We start from the raw sequence: 21,418 nt of genomic DNA on the forward strand, positions 1-21,418 counted from the left end.
AGCTCATAAGATGCTAAGCAAGATGCCACACAGGCCCCTCAGACAGCGGCACAAATATGGCACGGTAAAGCTCCACGGGACGCCTCTCAGACGGAGAGAAGCTGCTGATGCATTCAGCCTGTTGTATGCACCATATATCAATATATATACACAGGGCACACTTGGGACACACAATGCTGGAACACCCCTTGGCACACATGGGTTGCCCGTGGCTGCTGGACAAGGGCTGGCGTGGCTCCCAGTTAGCACCTCTGCGAAGCCCCCAGCGTTGACCAGCACCTTGCACTGTGGCCAGGAGTAGCGATGGGCCTTTGTAGGCTGCAGAGCTGGGGTGGATAGGCAGGAAACAGTCCTTCACCCTGATGGCGTTGGGCTGGCCACCTCGCTGCTATCTCCTTTATCCCTGCACCAGGAAGAAGCCCCATGGAAGCGATACTGCCTTCTCCACATAGCAAAACCCTGGCACACACTTGGCGTAACAACAGACACCTGACAGACACTGCACTGCCAGTACGGAGGAATATGTTGTCCTCCTCTCCATCCCTGGTCTGAAGAGCACACCCACCCTATGAGCTCTGCCCTGAGTGAGCTGCCCAGGATGACCCATCCTGGGAAGAATCCAGGCTTGGCTTTAGGGGCTGGGTCCGGCCCTTCTACACAGGGTGCAGCTTGAAGTGTGGATAAGCAGCGTTGGGGGTCACCAGGTGGCTCTCTCTGGCCACTTGTCCCCTTAGTGTGAGAGGTGGATGCTGACATGCACACCTGGTGAACCCTGGACTTCCAGAGGTTGACAAGGTGGGTGTCAGCTGGGACAAAACTAAACGGAGTGGACTTGTCTTTCAGAGCTGGGGATGCTTCTGTGTGGGAGGACACTAGGGTCTTGCTGGACACACAAGGAAGGTGTTGGAGGTCATACAAAAGCGAGGGCAGGGGAGGAATTACCCTGGCACTGGATGAAGGGGCAGGTCAGACCTGCCAGAGGCTCAGACCAGCACACACTGGTGGCTGTACCAGCTCCATCCTGGATCAACAGATACGCAATTTGTGGGAGGGCTCTAAATCCCAACCCAGCTGCAGCTGAACCCTTTGATCTGGAGGAAAGCAGGCAGAGTGCACGCGACGACAGCAGCCCCACGCTCGAGCGGATGCTGTGGCAGTCAGCATGCCCCCAGCATCACAGAGCTACCGGTCTGGGGTGTTCGCCTGGGCAGATTCTGGCATATTGTGGGCTGCTCAGACCCTCCAGCTTCACGACCCTTCTGATGTCTTCTTGAGGGTGCTGCACTCAGCTGCTAAATGGTAGCTTTAGACAGGAAGAGAGCACAAACTTTGCCCCCCTGTTGTCTTCATGCAGAGACCTGGCTTCAGACATGGATTTACATGCAGAGAACAGGAAGGCAACGGTCCTGACCCCTCCTCTGTGCAATGAGACACCCAGCACATTGCTGTTGGTGTACAAGGAACGAGACTGACCACAAGGAACACATATGCCCATGAGCAATGCCCTGTGCCCTTCCCCAAAGCCCTCCACCAAGGGCTCCAACTGCTCTGCGACAGCAGGAGAAACCAGCCATGGGGCTGGAGAGGCTGGGCTGGGCTGGAGGAGGGCTCAGACCCCCGCACACTTGCAGGGGAACGAAGGCACATGCATCTCACCCTCCTCCATGCTCTGGTTTGTGATGCCCATCGCACTGCTTTAACCCTTGCCTTGCGCTGCCACCCTTGATCATTGTGCACACTGGAGGGGCACGTGTGTGCCCGTGTTCCCACGCAGACATGCATGAACAGAGATGGGACATGACAGAGGCCCAGGGCAACAGCTAAGCAGCTGGGCAAAGCTTGTGGGGCCATTGCTGCCCTGGGGACCTCCACCTGTGTACCAAAACGATGGGCCCCATGGGGCAGAGATAAACACGTGGGACCTCTGCAAAGGCCTCATCCTGGCATGGGTTATTTCCTGTCCTGTGAGGCAGCTGGCTTGTAGCCACCCAGGCCCCAAGCTGCTCAAAAGTAATCCTAAGGGGAAGCAGCGTGGGACAGGGAGTTAAACGCAGTTTGCACCAACTGCATCCCGGAGGTTGGGGTCAGAGCGTGAGCCCGTCCTGTGGTAAGCGGTTTGCCACCCACCATCAGCACCTCACTGGCATCCTTGGCTTTGCCCTTCCCATGGGGACCAGGAACATCCAAAGGAAGCATCCCCAGATAGCTGGCAGGACAGTCTCCTGAATTAGAGGCACCTTGTTCCTGGGTCCAGTCTGCTGCACAAGGGATGAGGGCCTCAGAGCTAAGCAGGGTTACTGTTCCCAGTGACCCGCTGCAGGGTCCCAGGCTGGATGCCACCTTTTGCACAGGTGAGGTTGGCCTGGGCTCTGTACCCGCCCAGTCAGCATGAGGAGCTAGCAGCAAGGGTGAGCAGCTTTGCAGGTGGCTTTTCGGTGGTGAGATGGTGGGACCCTGTGCTCAGAGCAGCCCTGAGCTTCACTCATCGCTGTGAAGCATCACTCTGGGCTACCATACCTGTGGCCATGGCGTAGTGAATTCAGCTGCACCAGCAGGGCTGAGAGGAGGCAAAGCTAGAGGAAGGAGAGTCTAATATGAATCAGAGTTAAGGACCTGGGCGTTATACTTTGGTAAAGGTGCCATAGAAGAGCATGTGCAGCCAGTGCCTTGTTTTGAAGGGGGAAAAAGACGTTCCTCTCTCCCCTCAGCCAGCCTCCTTTCTCACTGGGGTGTGCTGGTGCAGCGGGGCTCAGCGCTTCAGCAACTCACCTGGTTGATGCAACTGGACTCGTTGACGCTGTCGGAGATCTGGTTGTATTCTTCCTCCCAGGTTGGGAACTTCGGAGGTAGGAGGATCTCGACAGAGTCCAGGCGGTCCAGGCTCCTGCCAGCAGAGAGAGAGGGCGTGAGGGGCATCGTGGTGGTGGGGGCAGTGCTGGGGCTGTGCTGGAGCTTCTGCCCTGCCAGGAGAGCCAGACCACCCCTGCCCGCAGCACCCTCTGCCAGGCACAGGCACACGTGGCAGCACGGAGATGATGCTGGGCACTGAGTCCACTGCTTGGCTGCTGTTGCAGCTCCTGGAGTAGAAGGAAGCACTTTCTCACCTTGCCAGCCCCTGGCTTGAGATAGTGAGTCTGGCATATGGGTGGAGGTTTGTGCAGCGCAGGGGAAGGAGAGGGGACAATACCTTGCATTCTGTTGCCCCTGGGAATGCACTGCAGATGCCAGGTTAGTCCAGCCTAACCCCAGGGAGCACATGGGATTTGTGCCAGCCCTCAGTCACAGCCCTGGTGACAGACTGTCTCTCACACAGGCTGATGCTGGGAGACGGGGTCAGGGAAGCTGGCTTTTCCCTGCCTGAACAGGTGGGAAAGGGCTGAGAGGTGGGGCGAGAAATCACTTTTAAATGGTATTTTGTGGACTTTTCAATTGGAAACATCTGCAGGATTTTTGGTATTTTTTCTTTTTTTGTTTGTGTAGAGGAACCCAAAAGATTATCTGGAAGAAGTTCCAAGGGAGCCAAGCCTGAATGACAGTGCCGCAGGAGCAGGGGGGTTAGTATTTCCAGAGTAGCTTTTGCTTCAGGCTCTTGGAAAAGCACTGTCCCCATGCCCTGGGGCTCAGCAGTAGCCTCTGCAGCAGGACTGCCACTGAGCCCAACCAAGCCAAGACCACAGCCACAGTCTCTGCTGAGACCCAGGCACACAGGGGCTGGGAGGGAAGTAGAAGGATGGAGCTTCCCTGTTCTTCTGTTCCACCATGAGACCCTGTGTAAATGAGTCCTTGTCACGTATCAGGTGGGGCATGGTGGAGGACATGGTTAGCCACGCCAGCCTGGGTGAGCTCTGGGGACTCTCCCTCCTGGATCGCCCATGGTCCCTACAGAAGATCCTTGGGGTGCTGCTTCCCCCATGTCTGGCAGAGCAGTGGGTGCAGAGGCTTGTCCTTCACCAGCCTGGGGGACAGTGGAGCTGAGGGCAGGGTGGATCCCAGCTGGGCAGGAGCCCTGTGCAGTACGTGGACCTCCAGGAAAGACCATGGCACCCCCGGACTCTCCATCCTGGGGTGTGATGTGTGCGGGGAGTAGTCTCTTCTGCCAGGGGTGATGGAGGAGACACCCAGCCCCCGGGGACCCACTGCTGAGTTGCCAAGGGCAGCGTGGCACCCCAAGCCCTGGGCTATCTGTTTATTGCCTTGTTTCCCTTGGCTTGAGAGGGTTTTGTCCATGAGCTCACTGTGCGCCTATTGTGTGAGTCAGTTGTGTCCTGAGGCAGTGTCCCTGCCAGCCTCCCTGTGCTCATCCCATTTGGCTTCACCCTGACCTACCCTTGCAGCCTGCCCATGGGGAAACTGAGTCACAAAGCAGGCAGCAGACTTTGGAAGATCCGACCCTCTCACAGGGATGGATTGTGTCTCACTCCTCTGTGTCTCATCCTGGCTGAGGCTGCAGCTGTCCTTCTCAGCGTGGTCCCTCCTGTCCCAAACCACAGGTCCAGTGCCCCTGGGCTGATGGAGCCCAGAGATGGCCCCAGCAACTCTGGACAAGGAGACCGAGGACCTTGTTGAGGGCTGGCATGGGGCTGCGCCAGGGCATGGTGCCCCTGCTGCTGTCCCAAGGGTGTGCCAGGCTAGCGGGGGACCCCAGCGAGGCCCCACGGCAACCAAAGCAGCCAGGGCACACAAAAAGCTCCTTGGTGAGGGGAGGAGAGGCGAGGGGGTGGTTGGCCGACGGCAGCCGTGCCCGTGCTCCGGCGCCAGCTCCGGCCTGTCCTGTGCCCCGCGCAAGCCCTGGCCAGCCTGGGGCAGAGGGGACAGGCTGACCAGGATGTGGTGTCCCTCCCTGGAGCCCAGCACCAAGAGTTGTGGAGCCCCTTCCTTCCCAGGCAGGATCCTTCCCTCCAGCAAATCTCCTGCTGGGGACCAATCACATGCAGTAATGGCCGTGTCCAGCCCAGCCTGGACCCCTACTCCCCAGTGTAGCTGCATCATGGCCTGGCCAGCTTTGCCCCTCCTGCTCAAACACCCTGCCCTGACTTAGCCCCTTTCTCAAAGCTGCCTGTCTGTGGGCTCTGGCTGGTCCCCAGCAGCCCCAGTGAGGTCATACCCTGATGGACATGACCTGAATGGACAATGAGCCCAAGATAAGAAGAACCTCAGTCTCTCAACTTCGGTGTTTTGCATCAGACACCCCTGGACCCAACTCTGCTCCCCATGAAGTGAATGTGATGGCAGGGAACAGGGATGGATTCAGAGCAGGCATTTCCAGGGCTCCTCAGCAGGAAGCAGCATCTGGTCTGAAATTGTAAGCCACCATGAGGGGTCTCCACATTTCCTGCGGCACCCTCACCTCTTTCTGGCTCTGTCTGCTGAACATCAGCAGTTCATCCGTGGTGACTCCTGCCTCCTCCTGCCCCCTTGTGCTCCTCACATTCTCCCGAGCTGCAGCATCTGGAACACTGACAGCCTGTTACAACTCCTGGGTGCCTTGTCCAGGGAAGCAGAACAGCTGGTGAGGACACTGCACAGCATCATCTCTGGTCAGGTGGTACACACAGACCCCCGTCCTGCAAGGACCAGCCTCTTGCTCAGCAAGCTTTTGCTGTGTTGCTCTGCTGTCTATCTAGCTCAAGCCACTGTGGGTCTTCCTCCCTCAATACCTGGTCATAGACATCTTAACTCATCTCTCCAGAACTCAGGATGTCACCCAGCCTAGTGTGCCAACCGGGCACGTTCTTGCTGGTCCCAGAATCCCTGGGACACCTGTGGAGCAAAGCAGATGGCATAGTCCCAGCAGCCTGTGGGCTGCGTGCTAAGTGTCCTCAGCTGTGCTGGCTGAGCATCTTCCACATCTAAACAGCATCATGGAGTTGGGATCTCTGCACTTCCTTGCAGGAGCAGATGCTTAGAGAGTAAATCCACACAGCTCCATCAAAGGAGTGTGCTCCCCATCACTGAGGGGACAGGGACCTGGAGCAGGCTCCTAACACCAGGTCTATTTGAGTCCCCAGGATGGAAAGCTCTCTGACACACCTTCTCCTGTCCTGCTTGTCTCCTCATCCGCCTGCCCCGTGGGCTGTCTGAGCTGGTGTGCAGGAGCTCTGCTGGGCTCTGATCCCCACATGGGGTGTCCACGTTGGTGCTGCTGGTTAGACCCCAAGGACTGCTTCTGGGGTGGGCCCTGGAAACCTGTGCAGAGCTCCTGGAGGAGCTGCAGTGTTACCTTTGGGTGGTGCTCTGCTCACTCAGGGACTGTTGGGTGGCCTTGAGGTAACTCTGCCTCCGAGCTGCAGTTTTCGGGGATGGTTTGGGGCTGGTTTCTGAGTCTTCACTATCATCATCCCCCATGGCTTTGATGTAACTCCCGCTCCGCATGCGCCGGCACGGGATCTCGCTGTCTTTGTCCCGAGACAGCGTGTTGTTCCACTCGCCCTGAGGCACCTGCAAGAGTAAGGGGAGCATGAGCAGGTGTGAGGGACTGTAGTTCTGGGACCAGTGGGATCCTGGGGACTTGGGGGGATTAGTGGCAAGGACAACTGTTGGACCCTTGGCTGCAGTGTAGTGGGAATGGGCAATGCAATTCCTTTCTGACCCTCCCTTACCAGTTCATGCCAGACAGACTTACGTTTGATTGCTTCTGGTTTAGCACATCTACCCACAGCCATTCACCCCACCACCACAGCAGATCACCTTCACACTGGACCATGCTTACACAGTTGACAAAAGCTGTACAATGCCAGACATAACGGGGAGGGAACAGTCTCACCAGATCTGCGCTGGGCAGTGGAACAGGAGTGACACACACTTGTTCAACGCAAAGCCCACGCTCATTTAATGTAAAGTGCACATATTGTTCAGGCCAAGGTAATCAAGAGCTGTTGTAGACCAGGACCTGTGGATCAGAGCTCAGACCTTCACTAGGTCCAACAGCCTTTAAGTTGAATGTGACTCTTAGTCACTGAAATTAATTTCTGAAGCCAAGCCAGGCCTTCACAAGTCCCTCTAGAGCAGCTCGGGCACACAGACCTTGTGCTGGCCCTGCTCTGCACAGAGATGAGTAGTACCTTTTGCAGAAAAGCACTTCCAACTTCACTGAGACAACAACTCTGCGATTAATTTAAGGCAGCCATGATCTCTTGTTCCCTCATTGAAGATGGGCAAGGTCATGCCTCCTCTAGAGGCCTGAAGTACTGAGTAGCTAAACAACGAACACCATTGCCTGCCTGTCCTGCAAAGGGTTTGTGTGGGCGATCAGAGGTACAGCCAAGGTGCTCGGACAGCAGCAGAGCCAGGTATCAGCCCAGGACTGATCAGGATGAGAGCCACACGTAGTGTGGGGCAGGCCAGGAGAAAGATGGGGCGACCTGAGCTGCCAGGAGCAAGCCTTGGTTTCATGGCTAATTTGGTTTGTAGCTGGCCTTTGACCCACTCTTGAGCCAAGGAGACGTTGACAAGGAGAAGGAAGGGAAGACATGAGGAATGCAGCAATGTGCAAACCATGCAGACACTGGGACAGCCCGAGGCCCCCAGTCTGCTGTGGGAAGCAGGCTGGTCGGGGAGTACCATGGGAACCACAAAGGATCTTGCACTGAGTGCAGCTCATGCTGCTGAGAGCCTCCACATTGACATGGCTGGAGAGAAGTGTTGCATTTGCCCAGCTCCACAGGAGACTGTGGGATTAATCAGTCAGTGATTATATAGTGCTTTGGGGATGCAGAGCTGTGTTGCAGCCAACTGTGATGAGCCAGAGCAGTTAAGCGCCGCATGGTTCCTGTTCCCTGCCTTGTTCACAGTGGGCATGTTCTGTGGGAGCCAGAGCCATCTTGAGGGTGCTGTCTGCTGCTGCTGGGGTGCAGCTTCACACATCACATTCAGATGAGCTTCAGATCTGCATGTGGTGGCTTCTCATTCTCCTGAGAGGGCCTGTGGTGTGCCAGATGCAGGCTCAATCCACGCGCAACCGCTTAGCCTGCTCAGAGGACTTTCTTCTGCCCAAAGGAGCCAGGGGCTCAGCCCATGTCCTGCCAGCCTGCTGCTTGTTGTGTGTGTTCAGGAGAAGGCAAGGGGTGACCCCAGCACTATGCAGAGCAGAACCCAAACAGCCTGTGGGACCACTTTGGTGATGGGGCTCCCACCATCACCATCACCATCATGTGTGCCCATGAGCCAGGCCCCCTACTGGGGGACACGGAACAGAGAGCCAGAGGCACTGTGTTGCCTATGTGCAAGATCCAGGTGGGTTACCGACATGGAGCGAGTCTCACATGTGAGACATAAACCTGGCCAGGCCTCCCTGGCCCCACTGCTGCTGGTTTTCCCCGCTCATTCCACTCAGCCTCCTGCAAACTTAGTGCTTGGCAATGGCTTCTGGGCTGGTTGCTTGCAAGGCTGCCCAGCTCAGGAGCTACTGGGTGTTATCTGGCAGGTTCCTACAAAAGTAAGAGCATCGGGCCCTTTCTCTCTCAGGTATGAGCGCTCCCCCTGCCCCAGCCCGGCTGCCTGCACTGGGTGGCCCTGAGACCAGCCAGGAGGGACCTCGCTGGCTCCAGCTCAGTCCTGCGATGGGAGAAATCCCGCAGATCACTGGGGTGGCTGGCTCTGACCTTTCCTAAAGGAAACAGGAACCCTGAGAAGCACTTACAAACCCATTGCCTTGGTGTCAGCTCTGACCTGAGACTGCATTTTGCTGCCTGCCTTCTCCTCAGGATGAGTTACAGCCTTCGGCCTGCAAGGGTGCTGGGCCAGCAAGGAGCAGGGGCGAGGGGGCAGACAGGACTGGAACCTGCAGCCCCTGGCTAAGGAGGCGAGAGCTTGCCAGCAGGCAGGCATGCCAAGCGGGGCCAGGAGACTACACAGCTGTCCTCTATGTAGAGTCAAATGCTGTATTTTGTGGGGCAGTGGGAGGTGCTGGGCTCAGTGGGGGCATTAAGACCACAGGCTCTTGTGGCCACTCTGATGCTGCTGCTTGAGGGCAAGGTCTGCAGGTTGCTCAGCTCTGCCCAGGCTTGTGCAACTGCGTCCTGGCCTTGGGCACTCTCGGCTCTAGGCAAAGGAACACAAAGACGGTGTTTTCAGTATGTCTCTGCTGGTGCAGCTTGTCTACAGCAACGTGAGTCAAGCATCTCAAAGTGCTGCCTGCGCTGTGTGGACCCTGTCCATCTCCTAGGGACAGCCTCCACCAGCTTCCCTGTTGCATTGTTACAGCCTGCTGGTCCTAACTGAGCTACCTTATTTCTCCTTTCCCTTGCCTCTCCTCTACTTTGTGCCTTGGCAAGGCAGCAAGAAACAGAGCTGTTCTCAAGGTGCTCCATATTCCAGTTTAGCAGCATCAAGGGGAAGGAAGATGCTTGGCAGGACACCCTTGGAAACTGGTGTCCCAGTTTGGAGTGCGTCCTGCCTCTGTCTTCATGCAGAGTCCACAGGGACTCCCACAGCTCTTGCTCCATGGGACAGGGCACAGGACAGGTGTTTCAAAAGTACCACACCTGAAAAGACAAGTAGGTGCCCTTAGGGATCTTTGCAAGCGGTGCAGGTACTTGAGGTGCTGTTCAGGATCCTCCAGGGATCCTTCAGGTTGCAGATCCTCCTGTCTGCCTGGTGTTGGTCGGTGCGGTGAGTTGTGGCGCAAGCATGTGGGATCCAGGCACATCTGTCCCTGGAAGCCGGGCTCCAGTGACACCATCCCGCCACAATGCTGCATGCTGCCATGACGCAGTGCCTTCTGGCTCTTCTGCTCTCCGTGTCATGAGCTGGTCGTGGAGGGAAAAGGAAGGAAGGGTCCACACAGAGGTTTCCCCCTACCTTAATTCTGACAGGGGCATTCCCCAGTCACCTGGGACATTAACAGAGGGGAGAGAGGAGGGAAGAGGAAAACTCCAATCCTGGGTGCTGGGCAGGGGCGAAAGAGCTGCACTGCTCTCATCTCTTTGGTGAGGTCTGGGGGAAGAGAGACTTGCAGAGCAAACAGGCTTTCCATTTGCATGTGTGCGACCTCTGACATGCAGCCCAGCCCTGGCACACACAGACATGCACCACACATGAACACACCGCCAAGACACCCATGGGGCTGGATGCAGCGTGCAGGGATGCACGTGCCATGCAGCCAGGCTCCAATGCAAAGAGACTGAGCCTGATGCAGGTACACCGCCGCTCCCTCCAGGGCCGGATCCCTTGTGGTGTCCCGAGAGCTACTTGTGGTCTCAGGCACGTCCTTGAGAAAGAAAACTGGAGCACAGGCTGCCTATGGGCCCCATCTATCCTTTTGGCAAGGCATCTTCTGGAAAGGACCTGGGCCGGATTTACTGCCCCGTGGGCAGCCCCGTGGGGCTGGTGTGTGGGCAGCCTGCAACTGAGAAGTGGCTGGCACCGAATGGGCTACCCACTCTAGACTGCGAATTTATTTTGAGGGCTACTGGGGGTTAAGGAAGCTTCGGTGTGGTCTGACTGTAAGTGCGGTTGGGAAGGCTAATCTGGGTAAGGATAAGGCTGCCTGTGGTATGACTTTGCCTCCTGAGAGTCCTGACACCGCCCATCCCTTTGGGTCTGGTCTTGGAATCCATGGACATGGGTCTGAGTCTGCAGCAGAAATGCTGCTCGGCCCTGCCTGCTCCTGTTTACCCGCTGCCTGGGGCATCTCTCACTCCAAGGAGCTTCTTGGCCTTTGGGATCCTGACCCCTCAGCCTCTTCCCGCGCACCACAAGGTGCACATGGGGCCCATGGGGAGGGGAGAACGGGACAGAGAGCACAGCTTCCCTCCCTGGGAATTGTGCTCTAAGGACAGTGCTGTGTCGCCTTGGGGACTGGTCCTGAGAAACCCCCTACCCTAATGGGACAGGGCTGGACCTGAAGCTGGGTGATCACTCACTCTCAGCTCCAACGTCTGAGTGAGGGGGTGGGCCTGGAAACATCACATGGACCCCCTAATAGTCCCCAGTGAGCCCCAAGACTACCCAGAGTCTGCAGATGGGGCAGGGGATGCAAATAGCCTTGAGGGCTTACCCCAGCTTGGAGGCTGGGGTATGCTGTTTGTCCCCATCCCACTCCTCCTGCCCTACCTTATATCAAAGGGGCACTTCTCCACTCTGGGACCCACTGGGCATTTCTGTCTTGCAGCAGCCCCATCCACAGCAGGCCAGGGCCCCCATGCTCCCCAAGCACCGGGCTCTGCGGGCAGGCAGATGCACGTGGTCCCTCACCATGGCACAAGCAGGGGGTGGGCTCATCCTGCTCCAGGGATGAGTAGGTGACAGGGGACATGTGGCCTTGCAAAAGGATGCTTCCCATACACCAGGCTCCAGAGGTGACTTCTCTATTGTTAGTTTAGTCCCCTTCCCATGCTGAGGAAGGGTCTGGATACAGCTGCCCCATCCTACCCCAAGGGCCCTGAGCCCTGTGCCCTGCCCTCCAGGGCTCATACCAGGTGTCTGAGGGCAAGGTCAGCCCAAGCACCCGTGACCTGTCAGCTTGCAGGGGCACAGAACATCATGTTTTCTGGATTGGGTGTCTGGGGTCTTGGCTTTGCTGGTGAGATGCTGATGGCTGCAGGGGCTGCCCCAGGCACTCAGGATGCTGGGCGCTCCCCGGCGTACCCCAGTGCCCCTCCAGCCACACCAACAGCGGCTGCCGGCTGTGCCCTACCCAGGCTGCCCTCGCTGCGAGTCTGGTGGTGCAGGCTGCTGACCCCATCTGACAGTCCCAGAGGGTCAGGGCAGGGAGGGAGCTGGGCAAAAGCTTCCCCTCAAAACAAGATCCCTACCTGGCCGCTGCCTGCGTCGGTCGGCCCAGGGCTGAGGGGCTGGTCCCACCTCCGCGGGGGCTCGCTCGGCTGCAGCGGAGCGGCACCCGTGTCCTCCCAGCCGAGCGGTGCGGCTGCCCAGCTGCTGGCCGGGCTCACGCCGCCCAGCTGTGCCCACAGCCCTCCGTCAGGCTGTCAAGAAACGGAGGCTCATTACATGGGTGGGGAATAATGAGCAGGGCAGTCTCGTACCCCCGGCCGTGGCCAAACCCCAGGAGGTGAGGGGCTGTGGGGGCTGCAGTCAGTGCCCAGGGCTGCCTGTGCTGGGCTCTGCTGCTGCACCCGGACAGGGAACAGTGCCGGCGGATATATTGTCTGCAGCTCTTTGACCTCCTAATGCTCAAATGAAAGGAGGGGGGCAAAGAAAAAGAAACCAGGCCAAGAACATTTTTTCTGATGATGTTCCTGATGCAATAAGTCCCTCTGAAATTTGATTTTCAGCCGTGGCTAGCAAGGTATTGGAAGCAGAATGTGCTTCAATAATTCATTGCTCTTTAAAGCCTCTAAGCCCACTGGCCACAGCCAGGGGAGCCCGTGACACCTTTGCATTAAAAAGGATGCTGGAGATTTACATACATAGAAAAGTCCCCCTCTCCCCGCACCCAGGCCTGGCTTATTTATCTTCATTCCTCTCTCTAGGGCACAACCAGGTTTATGTTCTTCAAGTGCCACTTTTTGAAACCGCCACAGTGACCTGGCGCTCTTGGTGATGTGGGGGTTCAAACCGACATTAGCCATGCAGGCTTCTGCCATGCAAGCGGGGTGGCTGGCACTGCCCTCCTGGCCCCACAGCCCTGTCCCGCGGGTGGGTGAGCAGCAAAGGCAGCCATGCCCCGCAGAGCTGTAGGTCCTACCAGTGCTCCAGGGAAGCTCTGTAGAGCGGGGCTTACTGGGCATGCTGGCACATCCTTGCGATGCGTGGATATAAGGGTTTAAGCATCAGTTATTACTGGTGACCTTCAGACTGTGGGATAGCAGAGGTGCTTGGCTGGAGGCCGGGGAGCTATGTCTGGGTGGGATATGAGCCGTGGCCCCTTGGCATCGCCAGCTGCCTGGGCACTGAGTAGGAACAGCTACATGTGGGCAGTTACATGCCCAGCTGCCCAAGAGTCTACCCCACTGCAGCATCTGCAGGATCTGGGTGGGCAGTGGGGGCGGGCTGAAGTCCCACAGCAAAGGGGGGTCACAGCAGAGGGTGCCAGGGCTGTGGTGCCAGCACATCACCTCCTCCCCACACTGCCATGGTCCAGCACAGGGGCTGGGGGGTCCTGGGGCAGCGCTGCAGCTGGGGGAGCTGGACCCCATCGGCACCGGTGTGTCTGCAGGAGGTGTGGTGGTCTGTCTCTGGGGCCTTGGTGAATTTAAACCCCACAGCCCTATCCTGGCAATGTGACCTGAGGTGGCAGCTGAACCATCCGGAGCTATTTGATTAGGTCTACCAGGCAACAGAGTGCCTACTGAGAGGGTGTCCCCTGTCTTCCTGCACTCTCCCTGCATGGAGCAAGCCATAACCCCTCTGCTGCACCCACCTGCAGGTAGTGGTAGGCCAAGTCTTGATGGCAGGACTTGGATTTCAGCAAGGCTTTGTCGATTGTGGCAGAGGCCTTCTGGCACACTTCCCGGGCATGGCTGAGTGTCAGCGTGGACCAGGAGCCCCTCTTAATGTAGTTGGAGTCATTGTTGATGGGGATATTGGTGCAAGGGGTGACCTTGAGGTCGTTATTGCTCTTGGAGGATTTCAGCATGTGCTCGCTTATGGTGTTGTAAGCGTGCATGAAATACTTCGGCTGGCTGTGGTCTGGCTGCCGGCCCAGTGTCATGAGGCCCATTGGGTTGCGGTAGCTGCAGGTATCACTGTCTAAGTTGTCATCTGAGCTCCACCAGCCCGATATATTGGATCTGGTCCTCCGCTTGGGCTCAGAGGTCTTCGCTCGGTCTTTGCTCTTGCTCCTCCGGTTTTGCTTGGGGTCGTCTGCCCCCTTCTTGCCATTCACATTCCCTTTGGTGGGGCCCTCTAGAGACTGGGACTTGGCGAACAGCTTCTGAACAGAGTGGACAAGGTGCCGGATGCGCCCAGGGCTCTCGCTCCGGTGCTTCGCATCACTCCTCTGAAACTGGAGGGTGCTGAAGCCGTCTCTGTGGATGGGCAGCTGCTTCTCAAACTGGTCAAGAAGGTTTGCAGGCAGGCGGTTGATTTTAGTGGCTTGGGCATGGCTCGGAAAAGGGTTGTCATCTGGGACCTCAAAGTGGGAGTTGTAATGGATGCGGGGGAAAGTGCTGCTGTTGGAGATCTGGTTGTTGAGTGGAAGGAGACAGTCGCCATGGAGGGTATTCTGGGCTGGGAATCGGGGGTCCATGGTGAAGGAGTCGGTGGGGCTGAGGAGATAAGGGTTCCTGTCCTGGGGGGCATAAAGAGAGTCTTGAGGGGAGTCCAGGTTATCGGAGAGGTGGCGGCTTCTGTTATCTCCTAAGCCCTTCATGGTCCCGGTGTTTCCTAGAGCATCGCTCAGGGATGGTGTGGCAAAGCCCTTGCAGGAGTACCGGCCCTGCTCCCTGGCAGACTTCCCTGCACCTGGAGGAAGAGGAGAGATGCTCAGAGCCTGCTGACAACCTCCTTGGCAGCCTACTCCTTACCGGGTGTCGGTGTGAGGGCTGTCCCAGCTCTAAAAGCAAATGCCCCCAAGGTGAAGCGATGAAGGAGAGAAGCAAGATGGGAGAGAGATGACATGGCAGCAGGGGAGGAGCAGGGGCATGAGAACAGGGGCTGGAGAGAACAGGGTACAGAAGAGGAGGAGGGGAAGGAGTCATTCTTTGTCGCTGCAGTTTAAGCACTTGTGGGTCCCAGTGCTCAACCACAGGCTGCTTAAATAATGCTGCTGCTATTTTTCTGGTCTCTGCGCATGTTTATTTAATAGAGTCCCTTCCCCAGCCAGCATAACAAAGGCTAGCAGGGGTGCTGCCAGCAAATCACTGCTCCTGTCCAATTTGTTCAGGGGGCCGGAGAAAAACCTGCTGTCAAACACTGCACACGGGCCTTGCCTGAGCCAAGGGAAGTCAGGAGCTGAGCATCCTGTCTTCTGTGTTATGCTTTGTGTTTCTGTGGTTACTGGATCTTGGAAGGGGCTGGCAGCCCTGATCTGTGTGTTGCATGCAGCTGGGCTAATGCGATATGATGCCAAACATCTCCTCTCCAAAAAGCACCCCGGTTTATGGCATGTTTTACCCCAGAGAAAATTGTTTCAGCAGCTACGATGAGAGCAGAGGTGTTTCAGAGCCTGACCTGAGAAGTTGTTTCCTGCTCAATTGATCTTTCCTGCCTTGCTGCATTGCTCCTGGGGTAGCTATGTCACCTTGCGAGCTCGGCTCTCTGTCCCTTGCTATGGTCCTCCTCTGCCACAGCTGTGAGAGGCTGAGGTTGGCCATCTGTAGCCCACTCTGCAGGTACAGGCATCCCTCCAGGGTGGTGGAGGGGGGCAGCTGGACATGGTGAGTCCCTTAGGGCACTCCTCACTGAAGGTTTCTTCGGTGCACTTGCCCTGTCCTGCTCGGCTTGGAGGGATCCTCATCTGCACTGGGGTATACAGGGAAAAAAGACAAGCTTTTTGGGGCTGCTTAAAGAAAATTAATGAACATATAGATGAGTTAGGTTGATCAATCAATGTGTTGATTTTCCATACTTAAAACCTATTTGAAATCATGTGGTGTATAAACTATTTCTTATTTCCTTTTACCTTTTAGTTTAGTCTCATATTTCCTTTTCCTTTTAGTTTGAGTGCAGCTTGAAGGCAACTAGCAAACACTGAAGCATCCTATGGGTGTAAAAATCTGGAGAACTGGGATCCTAGACTACTTTTGCAAAATCCAGGTCCCCAAAACATGTACATGTAGCTGAACGGCTGCTCCTTGGTAAGATGAAGGGTCTGCTTGGGGAGCTGGGACGACAGAGGTCTGTACAGAAGAGCCATTTTCTAACACTACAGGGATCCAATGTTCCCCAACATGCACTTGGAAGGGGAAATAGTGCCTGGACCCTCAGAGCCTCCAGTGAGTTCGTGAGAAAGGGAACCATCATTTGCTTATTCCTAGAGAATGAATAGGATAATGGTGTGTCCCTCTGAGAAGCAGAGCTGGTAGTCTGGGCTCCTACATCCTCCCTTTCCAGCCACAAATTTGACGCTGGTGTCCCCGAGGAGCCTGTTCTCCTGCACATAGTCTGCTTGGCAAAAGCTGCTAGCACTGAAGTGGTGCAGGGAGCAGAGTCAGCAATCACTGAAGGACGATAGGAATTGACAGACTCATTTTCCTTCCTTACACAGGGAAAAATGTATTACTGATGAAAAGCAGCTAGGGCTTTAAATAATTATTTGGAAGCACAAAAAAAAAAAAAGAAGTGCAATGTATTCCATAGTGTGATGGGTTTTAAAAAGCCTCCATCTAACTGTCTCTCCCAGTGAGTTGGCAAAGCTGGTCTTTTTAAAGCAGTGGTTTGCAGGCAGCAGGCAAGCGCAGCCTGCACTCTCTGCCCTGCTCCGACACCGGGACTCCCACTCCTGTGACTCCTGCACCTGGGGGCATCCCGCCAGCCGCCCCGCCGTGACCTCAGCCTACTGCATTTGTAGGCATTGCCAGCTGCCCCCAGCAATCATGTGAACCTGCACAGCTCTTGTTCCCAGGGGATCCTGTGGCCCCACACAAGGCCCTGTCCTGTCCCACCTCTCCTGAAACCCACCTGGAGAGGCTGTACGGCCCCATGGAGTGGGTGCTCTTGAACTGCTGCTGACCCGGGCCCTGCAGCTGGTCCGGCTGCCTTCGCCTACAGCCTGGTACCCTGCCACGTGGCCTGGGCTTTGGTGGTGTGGGAGAGTGCCTGTGCATTTTGGGGATGAGGTCACGGCTGTTATCCTGGCCTGAGCTGGGGGAACTTTGATACCAGACCTGCCCTTCTTGCCAAAACACCCAATGCAATGTCAGCCTTGCTTAGCGTCCAGCTGCTCATGGTCTCTGTGGGTGCCATCCTTTTTCTCTTGTGCTCTTCAGCAGCTGGGTACATCAGCCCCTCTGGGGTCCCTTGGCCATGGGACAGCACCCATGTGAGCTGGTGGAGCAGCAGTGGGTGCTGTCTGGAGGAGTGCCACAGAAGAGAGAGTCATGGATGTGCCAGGCAGCCCTGCTTCTGTATTGTGCAAGCTGGCATCAGCGCAGTGGTTAAAGAGTGGTGACAAAAAACCCCTAGGAGATGTTCTAAAGGAAACCCTCTGGACAGAAGAGAAGGATGGACTGTAAAAGGACAGGCTCCAGACTGAGCCGTCTGTCTAGTCCTTTAAATTCTAGATGGCCATGGTGAGTTTAACCCTGCCTAACTTGCGGGGGAAGCCCTGCAGGTAGTGGGAAGCCCAAATCCTCCCTGAACACCACCCTGATCTGCTCAGGCTCAGCTCTGCCTGCCGTGGCCTCTTTCTCCCTTCCCAGCTCTGGACTACGAGCAAGGTCCTTCACTTGGGCTTGGCTGCCTGAGGATATCGTGGCTCTGATGGATGCTGTGCTTCTCCCATCACATTATGCTACAGGAGTCAGACAGTCCCTAAGGAGACAACACAGCGCTGATTTGATTATAATGGGATGTCTCTGGATATTGATAGTAAATATGTCTTTTCCTACAAAGGGCAATCAATATTTGAAGCAGAAATCTCCCAGGCGCTCCTGAGAGAGATTTCAGCCCTGTGACTGCTTTGCGTAAAGCACATCAGCATCACTGCTTTTGTGTTCACTGGGCTCCAGAATAAAGTAAAACTGCCTTAGGACTCAAAATAAATAGGGAAATGAAATGAAATTAAATAAATGAAATGAAAATAAATGAAATGTCATGAAAGCCTGGCTTGCAAGGGAAGAGTGGGGCTGGGGACTTGACAGGCTCAGGCCTGCTCCAGAAGCAGAGGGGCAGGGAAGAGTGACTGAGGGGCTGCGGGGACAAGTGGGAAGGGAGAAAAAGTGAAGTTTGGAGGTGGAGCTGGAGGGGTGGGAGCAGAAGGGACGGGAAGGCAGGGAGCAGGGGAGGGCGGGGAGCTTCCTCTTGCCCAGGCTCGTCTGCTCTTGCCAAGGGTGGACACTTGCTTCTATATGGCAGATAGTTTATTGCTCCCTTTTCCTCCTGTGGGCTCTTGCGGGGCTGCCAACAGGTGCCGAGGTTCCTGCCTGTCCTGCTTGCCCTGGGCATCCCTTCGATGGCCAGTCACAGCGTGGGCCACCCGGGGCTGCTGGGCATCTGTCAGGTCAGGGATGGTGGGGCAGTCAGGACTCCACCAGCCCCTGGTGCTCACTGTACTGGGTTTGCTGCATCCTCTGTGAGCTGGTTTCCCTTTAAGGTGGATTAAACTGTTTTCATTACATTTCAATTACTCTCTGCAATCCTTGGCACTTTTGTGAGATGGGGGTCATGGAAGGGAAAATCCCAACAAGCCTCTTCCCTGCCATCTTTTTAATTTGGAAGGATGAAAAAGCTTGAAATTAAATCTCCCAAATCCATGATCCTGCAGCTCTCAAACTGGGCAAGGGTTGTCCCCCAGGACAGCTTCCTGGTGCCCCTGCTGTGCCCCCCTGCCCTGAGTCAGGTACCATGGCAAGGAGGTGGATGGCCCCTGACCTCCGGGAGGGCACCCACAGTGGTTGCCAGGAGAAGACCCTGGTTAGCAGGTGGTCACAGCAGGGCCTGCCAGGTCCCTGGAGGAGGGGATGCATCCCTGAGCCCAGGGGAAGGGGCTGGTTTTGCTGCATGGCCCCATTACCTTCCTTCCCCTTAGCTTGTGTTTTTTGGGGGGGCTGCCCTTCCTCTTCCCAGTGGCTTTGCTGATGCTCAGAGGTCTCTGAGGTGCAGCAGATGAACTGACCTGATTTATAGCAGTTTTGTGTGTCCCGAACCACTCTGAACCCCAGCTGGACTCAGCCTCCTCTCGGGCACGGTTTACAACAGCAGCACTGGAGCTGCCTGTTTGCAGGCTCAGGCTGGCTGCAATGAATCCACTTACAGCGGCACCTCCTGCAAAATACATCTGCAGCTCCAGACACTGAGCAGTGTATGAAATCTCAAATCATGCAGGAGATGATAGCCTTGCTGGAAGAAGCTTCCTGCTCCGCAGGGACTCCTCTCCTCCCTGATGTGAGCGTTGCCAATGTTTCCCTCCTGTAGGACCCACAGCTGCTGTGCTTGTCTACTGTGAGTGGGAGATGGGGCTGGTCGGGGGGCTGCTGAAGCTGGTGGGAGGTGGTTCACTCCACTTCAGGAAGACTGAATCACATCTTCATTGTGAGCTGAAAAGCCTCTGTTCTTGTAAGAGATACTTCAATGACTACAAATATTTGCTTTTCTGTCTTTTTAATAGCAAAGAGATTAGGCTGGCCCGAACTCTGGGCAGAGCAGGAGGTAACTGAAAGGAACTGTATGGAGAAGTGACAGCTGCAATGTAGCGTAGATGCTAGCAAAGCAATGATTTCCTAGCTATCTGTCCTGTCCTCACTCTCACATGCCTGCCCAGCTTATGGCTGTCCATCCAGCCAGTGGCGCAGCCAGGCAGTGTTTGGTGAGTCCTTGAAATTATGGTTTATAACTCCTGGCAGAAACTGTGGGTGAGAAGCCTGTCAAAATGTCACCAAGGACAGCACCAGGGCAGAAGTCCAACGAGCTGTCCTGGAGATGTCTGTCTCTGCAATCCTACAAAGCCCTGAAGTTTCTACTATCCATTCAGAATCTCTCTGGTGGCAGCTCCAGTCTGTGATGCCTTGTCCTGTCTACCCTGCACGTGAAGAACAGATCTCCTTCCTCCTTTCCACTCTTGGAGACTAGCTCCACGTCCCCTCAAAGGTGCTCCACCAGGCTATGCACTGTGTCATCAGGAGACACTGGCCACGGGTCTGTCCCCATCTCCCCACAGTAACTCCCCCCTGTTGCTGTGACATGGTGAGGGCAGCAGCCAGAGGACTGCTGCTCCACAGGAGTTGCTCCCTGCCTGTTCTGAACAGGCTTGAGCCCCAAGACACAGAACAATGAAGCCTGGGGGGCCCCTGTGCTTGTGAGAGCGCGGAGCACCTCCTGCAAGCCAACCACATTAGGGACCACTAGCTTTGATCAGCTTCTGTGCTGGGGCTCTGCACCACAGGGGACTTGGGGACTTGGGCAAACCAGCTGCCACTGCCCACCATGCCTTCATTTTAACTTTTGGCGTGGAGGTGGGTTTCCAGGAGAAACTACCCTTTTTCTCATGTCTCTGGGTTCCCACGGGCCAAACTCCCAACTTAAATTCTGCAAACCCTCCTTAAAGCAGATTATACTGAGGGCATGGAAAGAACGGCGCAAACCCTCTTCCCTCTCTCAGCGAGGAGGGGACAGGAGGAGGAAATGCAGTGCCTTACCCTGCCAGCCTTGCCTCGGCTCACCGCTTTCTGCTTCAGTCCATTTCCAGGATTTCACTTTGCAATTAGCTGGTGTTTACAAGTCCAATGTGTGGCAGAGGCGGTGGGTGCTGGGGGGCACCGGGCAATGCTCACTCCTCACCAAGCCTGGGAGGGCACAGGGAGCTCTGAGAGCACCCTGGCTTTCACCTGGGTCTCTGCTCCTTGTGCGTGAGTGTTGGGACTGTAGCATGAAAGCCAACACATCTCTGCGGCTGTGGATTGTGTGTGTGCTGTTGCCAGTGGTGTGCATGATGGAGGCCCAGGCGCAGGGCTCAGGCTTGCCCTGCCAGGCACTGGAGGTGGCCATGAGGGAGGTCAGACCTACCTCTGCAGCTTTCACGGCACAAGGGACTGCAGTCTGCGTCTGGGTGCTTCTGCTTCTGTAGAAACTGGGGAGCTGCAAGTGCTGGCCCGGTGTCTGCATTTCACCTCCCATGGCCAGCAGTGGGTGCAGGCTCTGTGCTGCCTCCCTCCCTTTTACCACGCCCTTGGCACACATCTTCCATGCAAGAAGTCTATGTCATTTCCCTGGTTGCCCTCCTCTGCAAACGCAGTCATGGCTGCCCTGACTGACTGATGCCTTGATCCAGAAATGGGCACTTGAAGAGCTCTTCTTTCTTCCCAAAATCACAGCCAAAAGCATCATTCTTCCCTTCCCTTGCTTCCCTCTCCTCTCTGCCTCCCCCTCACAGCTCAGCCATAGATTTCCTGCCATTCTCACCAGCAGAGCTTTCCAACAGCTTCTAAGTTTTTTCCCTGTGGAAACACCAAATCTACTGCCCCCACACTGCATGTCAGCCCAGGGGCCTTCATCCTTGCTAAATGGAGGAAGGAACCTACCACCTCTAGGGAGAGCTCAGATCTCTCATCCTAACCTCTGTCATGTCCCATCTAAAGAACATAATGCACCACAAAATCACTGTGCCTGTGCAAAACACCAGGCACCAGACATACAGCCGGACCTTGGTCCAGGTGATGCCAGCAAGAAGCCAGAGACCCTCTTGCCAGGCTTCTTGGTTGGCATTTATATAACAATCACAGGCTTGTTTAGGTTGGAAGACATCTCTTGAGATCATAACACCTGAAGCAGGGTTCACCTGAACATGACTAGTTGGGGAGGGACAGGTACTAGTGAGGCAGGACTGCCCTCGAAGGCCAGGAGGCCATTCAGGAGCGGCAGG

At 56.0% G+C, this 21,418-nt stretch overlaps 1 protein-coding gene across 4 annotated transcripts in view; it reads right to left on the reverse strand.

Moving 5' to 3' along the window:
* The window catches only part of DLGAP4 (DLG associated protein 4), a 149,910-nt gene that overhangs the window by 58,246 nt on the left and 70,246 nt on the right, over positions 1 to 21,418 (reverse strand). For 2 of the 4 annotated variants that reach the window (XM_075109231.1, XM_075109240.1), the window contains exons 3-6: positions 13,322 to 14,364; positions 11,754 to 11,924; positions 6,221 to 6,438; positions 2,770 to 2,884 (exon numbers count right to left, since the gene is read on the reverse strand). In XM_075109231.1, the coding sequence (XP_074965332.1) occupies positions 2,770 to 2,884; positions 6,221 to 6,438; positions 11,754 to 11,924; positions 13,322 to 14,272 (1,455 nt within the window). In that variant the 5' untranslated portion in view covers positions 14,273 to 14,364. Of the gene's footprint in view, positions 1 to 2,769; positions 2,885 to 6,220; positions 6,439 to 11,753; positions 11,925 to 12,646; positions 12,701 to 13,321; positions 14,365 to 21,418 lie in introns of all 4 variants that reach the window. The other 2 variants (XM_075109232.1, XM_075109233.1) reach the window with 2 other exon arrangements.

Source organism: Phalacrocorax aristotelis, chromosome 13 (genome assembly GCF_949628215.1).
Source record: "Phalacrocorax aristotelis chromosome 13, bGulAri2.1, whole genome shotgun sequence".
NCBI lineage: Eukaryota > Metazoa > Chordata > Aves > Suliformes > Phalacrocoracidae > Phalacrocorax > Phalacrocorax aristotelis.